This window comes from Poecilia reticulata, chromosome 3 (assembly GCF_904066995.2).
Source record: "Poecilia reticulata chromosome 3, P_reticulata-male-v2, whole genome shotgun sequence".
NCBI lineage: Eukaryota > Metazoa > Chordata > Actinopteri > Cyprinodontiformes > Poeciliidae > Poecilia > Poecilia reticulata.
The window spans coordinates 23,774,983-23,790,553 of NC_088832.1; the positions used below are offsets into that span (position 1 = coordinate 23,774,983).

The window sequence follows — 15,571 nt, forward strand, 5'->3', positions numbered from 1 at the left end:
AGTAATTACTGAGATTATTCATTTTAACATGTTTTGTTGACTTTTTATAATTATTATTTTTTAATGAAGCTACAAACGTTTAGGATCTTAGTGAATATTTTTGATAAGCCAAACCGAAGAGGAAGTGCTGGCCTCAGCATCCTGGCGGCGTTCAGTTTGTCACCTGCCGAGATCGACGTATTGGGCACCCCTGTGCTAAATTATTGACAACCAGGAGAAAATGAGATAAAAAATAACTATTTTTGGTAGAATACGGTGCGGAAATCCCTCAAAAGATAATAAAACAACATAGTAAGATTATTATGTCGAAAAGAGATTATTTATATCCTTTTTAATAATCAATAAAAAGTTAATTATTGGCGTTACAACATCTGAACCCCTGAGGATTCAGGTTTCCTCTGATGTTCTGATAATTTATCTTTGGTTTTGAGCTCCTTCTACTTAAATCTGATCATTCAGGTGTGTGAACTGTAATACCAAAAATTATCATCACCAAACCAAACAAAACAAAAACAAAACGTTCTGATAACTACACATTTCTTCATAAATGCACAAAGAAAGAAGCAGTGGTTAAAGTAGCAACAAATCACACACCGGCGTTCAAACCTCCAGCAAGCATCGGCTGGAGCATCCCCATGGTGCCGTTGGGTAGCGCTGCGTTCCCCACCGTGGGCATCAGAGGCCTGGAGGCGGTGGAGGCGATTAGTGGGTTCATCCCTGCAGACGTGGGAACCATCGGGCTGAAGCCGGTCATCGGGGTCAAAGGTGAGAGTCCAGGGGACGCCATGGAGAGAGGGGTCAACATGGCGAAGTTTGATCCTCCCATCATGGGCACAGAACCAAGACCTGCAGCAAACCATCAAACGTTTACGGCCAACAAGTCAAATACTTGGTGTTAGGACTGAAATTGATACTAGTAACTGATTATTCTATTGATTATTCAGATGAGTAATTGATTGTGTTAAAAAAAGGCAATTTTTTATTTAAATACTTAAATTCATTTATAAATTCAGCAAAAATACAAGAACTAAAAATTATTTATTTTTTAAAATAGGAAAATATACATTTTATAATAAAAAAATGAAGTAACAGGATTCATTTAGTGAATGATTAATCTTTTATAGCAAAAATATGTCCGCTACGGCGGGCCAGATTTGGCCCACCGTAGCTTTTTATGTGGCCCTCCAGACTCCAGATTACATCAATAAGTCCCTCCAGTTTTTCACAAATACGCAAAATTCACACAAATTCAACAGATCCCCACATTTTTTCTGATTTTACTGACATTTTTTCTCAAAACTGGACAAAAGCAATAATTTAACCTCACTTGATGTCAAGTAATATATGTGACTGTTTCAGCAATTAATAAAAAGTCACATTTAACATCATATATTAGCGCAAATATGGTAAAAATTCCTGACAAATATTCCTATATTATCACTACAAAATCTATTATTTTGATTGCAAAAAAACACAAAAACAATCACAAAGTCCTGGCTGGACTAATTAGTGTGAATTATCAATATAATTTCACTTTAAGAAACACTTATTGGATGCTGAAACATCTATTTATTAATATTTTAACAATTTAATGGTTTTTATTAATAGATTTCTGGAACAACTGGCCCTTTGAAAACATTCCGATTTTCAATACGGCCCAAAATGAAAATGAGTTTGACACCACTGATACAGTGTATGGCCTATTGTATGGCTGATCTATTGATTATCTTCTAATTAATTAATTAATAGTTAAATATGAAAAGATGCTTAATAATGTTTTAGAGAATTTGAACCAGGTGAAGCCAAAACTCCCAGTAGTTGAGTTCTGGTAAAACATGTTTACCTCAAAGGAGGTTTTTTTTTCTTAAATACAAGATGTATATTATTTTTGTACAGTTTTGTCTTAATTACTGCTCTGTTGCCATTTCATCAAATGGCCTTTTTTGAGTCTACACACTCCAGTTAACAATTGGTTGACAATTATTTCAATAACTGATGCATCACAGTTCTACGTTTGGTCATTTCAGCCCTCCTTGATTTCCAAAACAAACTTTTAAATGTAAGAAATGCATTTCAAACGGTAAGTCATCCATAGCGATGCCGTACCGTAGGCCGAGTTGGGCATGGCTGAGCTGGGAGCCGATACTGGAGGCTGCTTCATGATGAAGGGCAGCGTTGATGGAAGTTGTGTGCCCTGAAGTTTGAGCTTTATGAGTTTCATAGCGATGGAAAACTCCAACCTGTCCATCTTCCCATCCCGATTCAAGTCGGCCAGAGCCCTGAGAGACAAAACAAACAAACAAAAAGAACACCATAAGGTCAAACAACTGTGCCTCATGATTACATGATTCAATTCTGCCTGTGGGTGTTAATATTTATGTTTAGTACCAAATCTCAGCCAGAACAGAGGGAGGGAGTCCTGACTGGAGGAAGAACTTTCTGGCTTGTTCTCCTACAGGAAACAGCAACAATAAAAACATTTTAAACTGGGAGAAATAATGATGGACATCAGGCGTCAGAGTGTCTTAATGTGTGAACCTGAGATGAATCCCATCGACGGGGAGAGAGTGTCGAACTTCTGGTCATGTTTGTCCCTCTCCTCTGGAGAGATCGCCCAAACAGCAGAACCACCTGCAGTCACACACAGTTTGAGACGTCACAAATTTACATTCAATAAGTTTTAAATAATCAAACATGGCTGACAAATCTAATAAAAGAGGCGCATCATAATAAATCAGAATACTGTTGGAAAGTTCATTTATTTGAGTAAAAAAACAAGAAAAAAGGAAAACAAGAAAAAAAATAGGAAAAAAGAAAAAGGGGAAAAGGGAAAAAAGGGGAAATAAGGAAAAATGGGAAAAAGGGAAAAAGGAAAGAAAGAAAAGAAAACAAGAAAAAACAAAATAGGAAAAAAGAGAAAAGAAAAACAAAATAGGAAAAAAGCAAAAAGGAAAAAAAATTTAAAAGAAAGAAGGGAAAAAGTAAAAATAAAAAAGGAAAATAAGAAAAAAGACAGAAAAAAGAAAAGAAATAGGGGGGAAAAATGTAAAAAACGGGAAAAAGGACAAAAAAGAAAAGAACGAAAGAAAAGCAAACAGACGGTGTTCACATGGGAGCACAGATAAGGAGGAACATAAAAGCCGACATCAGTGAGGGGTCGAGAATGTTCTGGTTTATTGACAAACTGATAATGAGGCGCTCACAAGCCGATACCTTTAATTATTATTTACAGAAACAAAGTCGGCTAAACGAGACTCAGTGGTTTAGTAGAAAAACAAACATTAGTTAAACCTTAAACATGCCACCAAGAAAAAAATACTTAAAGTAGAGCTGAAAAATAAAAGAGCTGACAGTGTGTTGGCCTCAGCACAACTGCAGAACAATGTTTCTTTGCAAACCAACACACTACCTCATTTACCCCTCCCTCACACACACACAGATGCACACACACGCACTGCAGAGGTCTTACCATTCATATTTGCAAGGGGGGGAACTCCCAGTGGCGTCCTCAGCTACCGCTCACGGTCATCTGCAAAGCACAAAGTCACAGTCCATCAGTCAGAGCTGCAGCTGCCCCAGCAGCCGAGGAGTCGCACACAGAGGAAGGGCAGAGCGATTCTGATCAGTCATCGGTCGTAAACAGGCTTCTCTTGCGCTCTTCAATCAGGGAACATTGGCGGAGACCCAAACCCTTCAGATGCTTCACTATTCTCCACACAGAGAAACGCTTCACAACCAAAATGCAATCAATGATAATAATATACAGCTCTGGAAAAAACTAGAAGGCCACCTAAAATGATCAGTTTGCATGTTTATAAGTATATGTTTGAGTAAAATGAACATTGTTCCTTTATTCTATGAACTACTGACAACATGTCTCTGAAATTCCAAGCAAAAATTTAGTTTTTATTTGCAGAAAATGAGAAATGGTCAAAATAAGGAAAAAGACGAAGAGCTTTCAGACCTCAAATAATGCAAAGAAAACAAGTTAATATTAATTTAGAAACAATAATAATAATGTTTTAACTCAGGAAGAGTTCAGAAACCAATATTTGGTGGAGAAACCAGGAGGTTTTCAATGGGGTTCAGTGCAGATTCGAATTTACTACTATATTTGATTAAGTGGACATTAGGACATAAAAATGATTGGTGCATCTATTGCAGTTTTGGGATGAACTGATGATCTAAAATTATGTCTTTTCTTGGTGAGCTTTTCAAGAGCATTAAAATGTAAAATGGTAAGTGACGATTTTCTTTCTAGCACAATAGTTTATAAGCTAAATGTAGAATAAAAAACAAACAAACAATAGTACATCTGGGTTACAAAAACGTTTTTAATTTTACATTTAATTTTGAAATCTAAGCAGCTTTTGGTGTGATACATTGAATCTTACAGCAATTTCCAATAATCAATGAAAATTCAATGAGTTTTGACTGTCAGCTGATCTCAGATTAGTTATTACATCAACTTTTACCATCTTTACCAGGGAATGGTAAAGTTTTAAATTTTGCTCTTTTAAAGGTTATGTGTGGGAAGAGGTTGTGATCTGTAAACATGGTGAATCTGAATCACAATTTCTCTACAAGCACAAAAGAAGAAATAAGTTACCGATTCATTCCATTCACAAGTACCACTAGTGAATACCGCGCCATAAAAAGGTGTTTGTTTTTGACATTTTGCCACATTTAAATATGTTTGCATCATTAAAGAAATGCTAATATCAACCTGAGTGAACACAAAAAGCAATTATTATATTAAAACGTAATTTAAGCGAACGGACTTTGGAGCTACACGAAGTCCCAACAGGAATGGGACAAAGGCTATAAGGTTGTTTTTTAAAGCAAGGATAAATGTAATGAGTTTATAAAAATGCATTTAAACATATATAAACAAAGGCACATACAAACAATTATTGTGCCACCTGACTTTATCAAACTAACTTCAAATTTGCTCTGTTACATATTTTATCGATATCACCTTTAAAAGGAAAAAAACATTTTGTGGTTTAACACCAACAAAGTAGAAGTGAGCTGACGTAACATCTAATATTTATAGCTCTCCGAGTTATAAACGTATTTAGTTACTTTGGTTTTTGTATTGTCGTTATTCTCGTGCTGAACACCTGCTTCCTTTCTGATTATCTCTCAGCCATCGGTCGGTCACTCTAAATGAAGGAACGGAGCAGACGCCCTAATCTTTCTGCACAGCTCAGCTTCCTGTCTGATACCAAACGGTGGTAAACATTTCCTCATTAAACATCGGTCAAAAAAGTTGATTTTCCCAGACAAGAAAGGCGATATTGAAGGAGATATATTAACATTTAAGCACAGGAGGGAAGCAGATATTAGACCAATAAATGATTTTAGGACTCTGCTGATGCACGAGTTATTTGCTAATTAGAGGAAACATAATAAGGGTGAAAGTGAAGCCTGCGGTCCGGTTGTTACTCTCATACGGGCAGAAAACAGCGAGGAGGGACCGGGCCGCTGCCTGCCATCTGCCTCTTATCCGTCTCCACATCACTCCACAGCCGATCCTTCTCTCACCGAGTCCAATGAACTGTCCTTCCACTCTTAACTTTATTCTTTTGTCCATTCAGCCTCTATTTTAACTTTTTATTTCATTAATTTCATGGCTGAAAGGTCAATCTGGATTCCTCAGTACATAAAATGGTACTGGTAGACATGACAATGATATTAATTCTTCACGTCATAAAAACACTAAAATACAAAATTATAGAACACAGTCGACTACTGAAGCATTACATTTTGCAAAATTCCATCATTAGATATCACAATGTTTAGTATTTTTATTAATTATAGTTCAAAAGAAACTCTAAGCATCTGGGCTTTTAGTCTAGATCATTGGTCTGCAACCTTTACAATGCTAAGAGGCAGATTCAGTGCAGCAAATTAAGATTTGTTCAGAACCACATATTTAAATTATTTTGCTTAAAGGCTACTTTGGAAAAATAGTCTGTTTTTGAGTTTCAGAATAAAGATGTATAAACATAAGAAGGTTGATATCTTTCTTTCTGTGGAAATTAATGAAATAAAAAAGCTATTTTTTTCCAACTTATTTATAAAATAAAGTAGAAATTAAAATATTATAACTGGTATTTTTAGGGTGTGCTGTGGTGGCGCAGGGGTTAAGCACAACCAATGTATGAAGACCTTAGTCCTTTACGTGGCTGACACAGGTTCGAACCTGTGAAGGCCTGGCGACCTTTGCTGTATGTCTTCCCCATCTCTCATTACCAACTTTCCTGTCAATTAACTATCAAATAAAGGCCACTAGAGCCAATAAAACCTTAAAAAATAACTGGTATTTTTAGTGTCATTCTGTCATAGAAAATCCACTTAATACATGAAAAACTGATTAAACCAGGATTTTGTGTTAAAATTTATACTTAGAAACATTAAGTGTTTCTAAGTATAGAATTATTAAGAGCCATTGTGGATCATTCAAAGAGCCACTTCTGGCTCCAGAGCAGCAGGTTGAAGACCCCCAGTCTAAATTTAAAGGGACTCAGTGTTTCGAATGTTTTACAATTTTCCGGCAGTTTGTTTAAGCCTGTTGCAACAAGTAATGAATCAACCCTTATATTATGAAATCTAATAAATAAATTGATGCTGTAAAAACATGCTTGCAAAGCAAAATGGTGGACCTTGGGCTTGATGACATCACTCCGAACTATGGAGAGTGTTGCTCGGCAACAAACATAAAGAAAGTAGCAAAATTAGTTTCAAAAGTTTAATATCTGAGTCGATCTGTAGGAAAATGTTGGCAAAAAAAACTAACCCCAAACATACTAATATTTAAGAGTAAAATAAGAATTATACATAAAAAAGAGAAAATGAAAAAGGGAGCTACTGGTCAAGTAATTAAAGTTCAGCATCCAGCCGTAACCTAAACCAAACTGTTACCTAATTTGATAATTCAATCCTAAAATGAAGTCCTAAACAGAAAAAAACAAATAAATGTAAAAAAATCAATAACTATGTGCCTGCGGTGACAATTATTTGGCTGCATGTTACAAAAACCTCCAACACAAAGGTTTCCACTCAGGTTTTAGTCCATTTGTAAAATAAATAAAACACATTTTATTCCCACAATGTGTGTTTGACTGACAGATATGATGCTCATGTTGTGTGTGAGAGGAGGTAAGAGGTTGTAACTGCATTCATCCCAACTATAAAACTACTGAATCAATACAAGGCTCATAAAGTGGACAACTGGCAGTCTGGCACTAATGGAAAAATGCAGCCAGTTTGTTATTGAGCAGCAAGCTGTGCAGCAGACAAGCAGAACTCAAATTCCCTGAAAAGTCATTCATTGTATTATTTTATGTAAAATGGGACAACGTGTATCAATCAGTGTCAGGTAAACTGCAAACCTGGCAGATGAAAGGATATGACAAGATGGAAACATTACGTCATTTAGGCGATGTAGTAATTTAAATGTGAATTAATTATGACACTCATGTACATCTATAAAGCTTTGCTGCTAAACTGCTCCTGAAGCAAGCTACATATTCATTGTTACTCCTAAATCAGGTCTTCCTGATTCTTGAATATCTGCAACTCCATTTATAGACATTCTTCAGGACACAAACTTCAAGAAAGCCATTAATAAACAAAAAAAATCTGAGGGTCAAATGTAGAGCCTTGAGGTACTCCAACATTACTGCTAACAATTACAGAAAATGTCAACTATGCTAAAAAAAATTTATAATTTCATCCATTTTTTTCATTAGATACAACTAGACCTGTCACAATAACAAATTTTAAATAGTCCCAGAAGTTATTGCGATAAATGGTAATATTGTTTTCAAACTATTTTCAAGTAACATAATGGTAATGACATCATAATAACGCAAGAAAACATCCTCAAATTTCAATACACTTTAAATTCTGAAGAACATTTAACGCAGGAACTGGGAAGACATTTTAAATATCCAAAACAAATAAACAAACAAATAAAAAAATAAAATGAATTATGAAGTCTCTGTAAACATACTTGTCCTTCAGAAATATGTTTAGTTGAGACTAAAGCACTAGACTTCATCCTCATCCAGCTTTTGTGAAAAACAATATGTCATACAAATGGAAATTATTATTGTTTTAATTTACGATGTGATTAATTGATTTATTGCTCATCATGACAGGCCTAAATACAGCTTAAATCATGATGACCACGGTTTCCTACATAAAGCTCGCTAAGCCCGGAAGATGCGCTAGCGGCCTACTCCGTTTTTAAGTTGAAAATTTGTTTAAAGTTGACACAAAATGTGTAAATATCACTAGTGTTATTGGAAGATATTATTCACAATACCTGAATCCCAACTATAAAGTCCTAATAAAATGGAAACCTAAAAGAAACCTTAAATAAACAAAAACAATGCTTAGCCTGGTGGGGGAGCAAGTAAAGCCTGGAAGCCCACCAGGCTTATAATACAACAGAAGAAACCCTGATGACTTTGCAATAAGGACCTTATGGTTAACAGATAATATTACATAATAACCAGAGTTCTCTTCTCCACTGTTTGACATCAGATTTAATCATAGCTACAATAAAATTAACTGGTTTGGGATTTTCTCCAACCAACTGCAGCATCCAACAGTTGAAAAGTCTCTCTGACATCAGGTAGCATGAGTCAGTGTCTGGGTAGATCTACTAAATCAGCAAGAAGGTCAGGCCAACTAAGATGCTTTTTACTGCTTTATAATCAATATGTTCAAATACAGGGAGCATTAAACAAAATACAAGTATCCATCCAGTATGAGTCTGGAGCATTTTCTGTCTCGCCAGAGCTGAAGTAAACGGACCTCTGAGGTTTTTAATGCATGGAGTGATCAGTCTTGCACTGTGAGACTGATGAGCTAATGAGAATATTACACTGTAGGATTTTTAATGAATCGCCGCTTTGAGGTTTTGTGTTTTCCTGACCTACAGAACAGCCGACTTCAGGAGCAGACGCAGCTTTGCAAACCTCATGCAAATACTTTCAGAAACCATCCTGCGCTTTTCCTCCGAGTCTACACTGAGGTCTTGATCTGCTGAATGAGTCACTATTTGCATCACGATAAAGTCAGATGGAATCAGGGCAATGGTCAGCTACTGGAGCTCCACTTTCTATGAAAGCCAACTTTCTCTTGTGCACCAGCAGTGACGCAGTGCTTTCTTTCTAATTACACTAAAAACAAACAGCGCTGAAGAAAATGTTCATCAGCTGACGGATACCAAATAGTGAAGCAATGAAGCAGAGTAGTGCAACCTATCCTGTTGCGGATTACTAAAGAAATTATTATGCAAAATTACCAAAAGCAGAAATTGCACAAGGCTGCAGATGAATACATCTGAATGGACTAAATTATTGTTTACACTGATAAAATGTGTGTTTTGTCTGCACCAGATCCATGTTTGATTTGAAACACTTTTATTGTTATACGTCTGGATTCTACATGTAGTAAATGTAGGATTATGTCGGTGGATAAAGAGTGGGAATATTAACAAGTATATACTCCCTTAAATAAGTAAAAACAAATAAATGTCAAATGTGCAAAACCCTTTTCATATCTGAGGCTCCTAAACTAATCGGTACGCTTTAGCATGTAGCGACTAGCCACTGCAAATCCACTGTGGCTAGTAGCATGTAGCGGTAAAATAAAACGCATCATAACTCTGAATGCATTTATTTCTGTCACTGAACTCTCACTCACATAAACGTTGTTTGCATATTTTCTAATCTTTGTGTATCCCCACTGATCAAACGTCAAAGACAGCCAGTTTCAGTAAAATGTCATATTTAACATCATGCATTTGGACAAATGTTGTAAAAATTCCTAAACATTTCTAACTTGGTACCACAAAATCCATAATTTTGATTGTAAAAAATAAATAAAAATCACAGAATCCTGGAGGAACAGCTATTTATTGATTTTTTAATAAATAGCTGTTCCAATTAGTTTAATTGGTTTTATCAATAGATTCTGGCACAACCGGCCCTTTAAGAACATTCAGATTTTTTATTTGGCCCAAAATAAAAATTTGACGCCCCTGCACTATTATTAAAAAAAAAAAAAAAAAAAAAGTAGATATTAGTCAAAATCTGAATAAAGACCTCAGACTTCAAATACTTTTGGAAACTGACCAATAAAAACCGGGTAAGTCCATCTTTCATTTTCATATCCCCTCTAAATTAAGCATTATTATATAGAAACTAACTAATAACACAGCAATACTCAACAAATGCCATTTTTAGCTGAAGTTACACATCATTAATAAGGCCTACATAAGCAAACTTATTTACTTCAATGCACTGAAGAGTTGAAAGTCGTTTTTTCCAAAGTCACAGGAAGCTTCTTGGTGAACTCGTGCAGCGGCGGTAAAATAAACACCCCACTTCCTCAGAGAGTGGTCTCCGTCTCTACGTTTGATCTGGTTTCATGGCCAAACCTCGCCTGTATTGGTTCTGCTTCAGACCGGGACTTTTGTCTTTAACCCACCACATACACACAACAGAGAAGTGTTGGATAAATATCTCAGCTGGCTCTGACCTTATCTGCTTCAGCAGCAGCAGCAGAGCTGAACATGTACATTTCCCTGTTATCTCCCCTTTCTGCTTAATTTGCTTTTTCTCTTTGAGATTTGACCCAGAAAAGTATCGAAAATAAAAAATTACAGCATTTTTCCAGTGTTTTTCCTTTTCTTTTTCTCTAACCAAATCTAATAATTTGAGCAAATAATAAACAGCCGTTTGTGCTCTATTGCCTCTTAATTAATATTTTCTCAGAAACAAGTGCTGTCTGACTGGCTATTTTATTGAAATGAAAAAAAAAATTGAAATTCAGCCGCCTCTCACACTGACCTCATAATAATGACATCAGCTTAAACCACAACACTATTTCTGCTTGATGACTTATCCTTCTGAGAGCGTCTCATTTATCTTTTCACTCATTTCAGTGACAAAAATTCACCAAAAAACATCAAATTTCCACATTTTACCACAAACGGCAGAAATCCAGCAGTGGTGTTTGCTAGGCTTGGATTGAGGTTTAAAACATTGGACTAGCTTCACTGTTTGTTCTGCTGGATTCTGTTTTTTTAAGAGGCAAGGCTTGCCCTTCCCTGCTTTGACCCACCCTGATTTGCACATAAAGTGAAGAGAGAGAAAAGAAAAATGGTATTTTAAACAGGTTTTCCAGCCATTCTGTGGACATATTGCAATGCTTGATCAACATTATCTGCTTTTATTGTGGCAACAACATTTGAAGGTTTCTGAAAAGTATGTTTCTGAGAAACTCACCAACTATCATAAAGCTAGCAAAATTTTGATAAAAATATGAGGAAAATGTAGAATATCAGGTTTTTAGAGGATTTATCCCATAAAAAGATGATTATTCAAAAGATAACTGAGCATTTTCACGTGAAAGCTGCTGATTCCATATTGAGACCGATATGGACAACAATCAACGACACTGCATCTACTACAGGCTATATAAAAAGAGTCTTAAATCCAACAAAGAACATCAAGAAATACCCTACATATACTTTTAGTGTGTGAATAGTGGCAATTTTTTATTTTTGACATATCAAAGATTTATGGAGTATGAATAATGGATATTCGGACCAAACAGGTCAAGAATAACAACAGATTCAAATCTAAGGCTGATTGTTTGGCACATCTTTAATTTGTGACCTGTTTATGTCTTGCTCAAATGAAAATTATCCAGCCCCTCTCTTTATAGTTAACGTGACTTATTTTGGATGGGATATTTTTCTCCCAGTTTTTCATGTTTTAGCTGGTTATTTTGGGTTAAGCTATGCCTCTGATTTGGTTAATTTGTGCATTTTGTTATTTTAAATAACTCATTTTGTCTTTCAGTGGTTGTTTTGCATTTCCACGGCTTTATGTTTATGAGATTGTAAACTTGTAGATTATTGCAATATAATGAGTACAAGTGAAACATAACAGCACATTACAGTTTGATCTATCTGCTATAAAATAATCAGTCTCTCTGATTGTGGTCTAATTTAATAAAAACACTCTAACCACAATAAAAAAATAAAAACACCAGAAAAGCTAAGTCAGATGTTGAACCAAACACTTACTGGAAGTTGAGCAGAGTTTGGTTAAATAAAAAAAAAGTCAGCTAAAGTTTTCAAATACTTGTATAGAAAAACTACAGCTGTGTTCATGCTTAACCAGACCAACTCAGATCCAGATTCCTGCAAATATTGAGAAGAATTTCTCTCTTAATTTTAGGATTACGCTATGATTTTTGATTTAAAAAGTCATTCTGGCTGAATCCAAACTTATTTCAAGGCAAGACATTCTCTGTCTGATGCCCTTTGGGCCAATGTCGCTATAAAGGCTGATAACATATTTACCAAGTATATTTCTCTACCCACAACCATACTGCTGACACAGCTTCTCTGCTTCAGTTACACAATGCAGATATTTCGACATACGGACAAATATTTTATTAATTATATAGCTAAAACTCACACAGCTTTGATGGAAAATAAAGAAATTATTAAGAAACATCTGTATAAACCCAACTAATCTTAATATAGGAAAGAAATTGATGAGTTGGCAACAGTATGGTGACTATTGTTAACTGCAAATGGTCTGTCAGTCAAACCTCTCTAACAGGAGAGCAGAAGAGGACAGTGGTTGATTTTAAGACCTTTGCAGAGGATGAAAAAATTGATGGATAAGATTGGCTTCACATGCAAGTTTCAGCCGATCACCGATCCCCCAAACTTAAGAAAATCTACTATTGTTAACAACAAATGTGCAGACGTCACCTGATGGGCCAATCTATCAGTCAAACCTCTCTAACAAGAGTACAAAAGAGGACAGTAGTAAAGTTTTAGACCTTTGCTGAAATAAATAAGATCGGCTTCACATGCAAGTAGCAGCCAATCTCCCAGCTCCTAAAATTAAGGAAATCGGCTGGCCGATAAATCGGTGCAGCCTTATGTATCATGTATCGTATTTTCCGCACTATAAGGCGCACCGGATTATAAGGCGCACCTTCAAAGAATTGCCTATTTTAAAACTTTTTTCATATATAAAGCATTAAAAGGCGCATAGAATAGACGCTACGGTAGAGGCTGGAGTTACGTTATGCATCCACTAGATGGACTAAATGGAATGTCAACAAAACAGTCTGACTCTGGTCAGCGAAGAAAGCCTTCCGCGACTGGGCCGGGGCGTGGCCGGACGATGGTCACACTTCTCCGTTCGCGCACAGCATGTTTGTGGAGAACGTGGTGCTAAATGACCTGCAGACGACCTGGTTCTAGACGGTCGGTAGGAGGATAGGTCAGTCAAACTTTATTAACAAACCAGCGTTCTGACAACTACCCCAGCATGCACCGCGCACTGCTTCTTCTACGGGCAAAATGAAGTCGGCGACTGCTTACCGTAGTTGCTAGACCTGTTGTTGCTCAATATCGGTCCATATACAAGGCGCACCGGATTATAAGGCGCACTGTCGGCTTTTGAAGAAATTGAAGGTTTTTAGGTGCGCCTTATAGTGCGGAAAATACGGTAACTGTTTATATCTGTCGCCGCCATGATTTTTAACAACTAATCACATGAACCAGCTTATTCACATGTGACTTTTATTTAATGGAAACACTGCAATTGTAGTTGTTTTTTGGTTTGTCATTAGCAGAATATAGACAAAGATTTGCCCACATTTGTAATGGAAACACAGCTAGCCACGAGACAGAAACAGCCTTTGGTCAGAGGCCTCTTCAAATTTGCTGCTAGACTGACTGCTACCAGAGATCCTTAATCCCCACAGCATCACCATCCACAGCAACTCTTTTGAAGATACTTTAATTTTCCTTCAGAATACATAAAGTATTTTAAAATTTAAATTAAGAGGCTGTTTTAAACCCTTTTGAAAGTTTTATTAACATATTTTAAGATTAGGATTGGGATTATGTTTATCCTATCCTGGCTTTGAAAGCTCACATCAGGCTGAATATCAAAGCCAAACCTGCACAGTCACTCTACAGACCTCTCCTTTCTGCAGACAATCCGCCGGCCTCTATGTGTCTGTTGATGAACTGATAGAGTTACATTCCCTGATCACTTGTCACCACTCACTGAGACCTGCAACCTGTTTGACTCGTTTCAACCGAGAGGAATTTAAAAGACTTTCCGGCAAATCTGCCTTTGCAAACTTTCCAGCAACAGGCCTGATCTTCACTTTAAAAAGTGAACCCATCCACACCGAACCTGCAATAGTCCACGAACGTATCAGGCTAATGAGAACAGAACTTAGCTAGCTAACCGAACTACAGCTCCAGCCAGTTTGGGAATCAGCAGAGAAGAGATGCATCACTCCCTACAAACATCATTTTTACAACATATTTCCTGGAATCAAAAGTTGCGACACAAGCAAACACGCCGGGACTATTTATAGTTCATAGTATAAATAAAAGTTAAAAGACATCGTTTTAGTTCTTTACAAAGCTAACATCAAAGTTACAGTCGTGCTTAGACAAGCAGTTTCGCTCGCGTACCTTTCACTCCCACGGTCAAACCTTAGAAAACGCCAACTTCCGAGCCGCCTCAAAAGTATCCCTCAACACTTCTGGGCGATTTCTCGGACACGCTGTCAAGTTTACTGTCCACGGAGAGTCGAGGCTGGTGAGTTTTACCCACACTGGTAAACTCTGGGAACCTGTTGCTGACAGCTCCGTGTGTCACACCAACAACATGGCTGACGACGACGAGTGTTCACCGGAGGCAGCGGGGCTCAGTTAACGTCCGACCGACCGCGGTGGGAGGAGACGGAGAGAAAGGGAGGGATACCAGCTCCACAGATGGACACACAGGGGAGAGGACGGGACATAGAGAGACAAAGGACACAGCAGCACAGACAGGACTGTCATTTCTTCATGTTAAAGGAGGAATTTACTGATTTCATCCCTATTTTTTACAGAGGAAAACTGCCATTCAGTGGCGGCCCCAGACAATATTTAAAGGGGCAGCAAATTGAATTTTTTTTTTTTTGGGTGGGGGAGAGCACAACTTAAAAAAACAAAGAAATAAAACAAGCATTAAATAAATCAAATAGATAGATAGATAGATAGATAGATAGATAGATAGATAGATAGATAGATAGATAGATAGATAGATAGATAGATAGATAGATTGGGTTGTGCATTTATTTCTTGATTGAAGAACATAACAAGATGTCTGCCCCCACACCCTGCCACTATTGGTGGAGACTATTGGTCAACATTTTTCAAGTGGGAGTCATGGCCCCACCTAGCCCTCCTTTTGGAGTGCCAGTGTGTCCCCTGCCTGGAAACTTGGAAGCACAAAAAATTAGAGGTCCCACATCACTCATAAGCAACTGAATTAATGTTAAAAAGAAAAAAAAAATCAATTTGATTTGGCATCACCACAGCATCACTAACTTCTACCGTCTTCTACTAGGTTTTTACTGATATTTGAGACCCCAAATTAACTTTTTATGACACATTTTTCAAACCTGGAGTAGTTATGAGAAACTCTTATAAACTATATGATCAATTTTC

The 15,571-nt window shown here is 36.8% G+C and overlaps 1 protein-coding gene across 1 annotated transcript in view; it reads right to left on the bottom strand.

The window, feature by feature from the left end:
* itsn2b (intersectin 2b) overlaps positions 1 to 14,974 on the bottom strand; it is a 44,972-nt gene extending 29,998 nt beyond the window's left edge. The window contains exons 1-6 of the mRNA XM_008405778.3: positions 14,549 to 14,974; positions 3,470 to 3,529; positions 2,539 to 2,631; positions 2,389 to 2,452; positions 2,107 to 2,279; positions 595 to 846 (exon numbers count right to left, since the gene is read on the bottom strand). Coding sequence (XP_008404000.1) covers positions 595 to 846; positions 2,107 to 2,279; positions 2,389 to 2,452; positions 2,539 to 2,631; positions 3,470 to 3,476 — 589 coding nt within the window. The 5' untranslated portion in view covers positions 3,477 to 3,529; positions 14,549 to 14,974. The remainder of the gene's footprint in view (positions 1 to 594; positions 847 to 2,106; positions 2,280 to 2,388; positions 2,453 to 2,538; positions 2,632 to 3,469; positions 3,530 to 14,548) is intronic.
* Between the last annotated feature and the right edge of the window lie 597 nt (positions 14,975 to 15,571).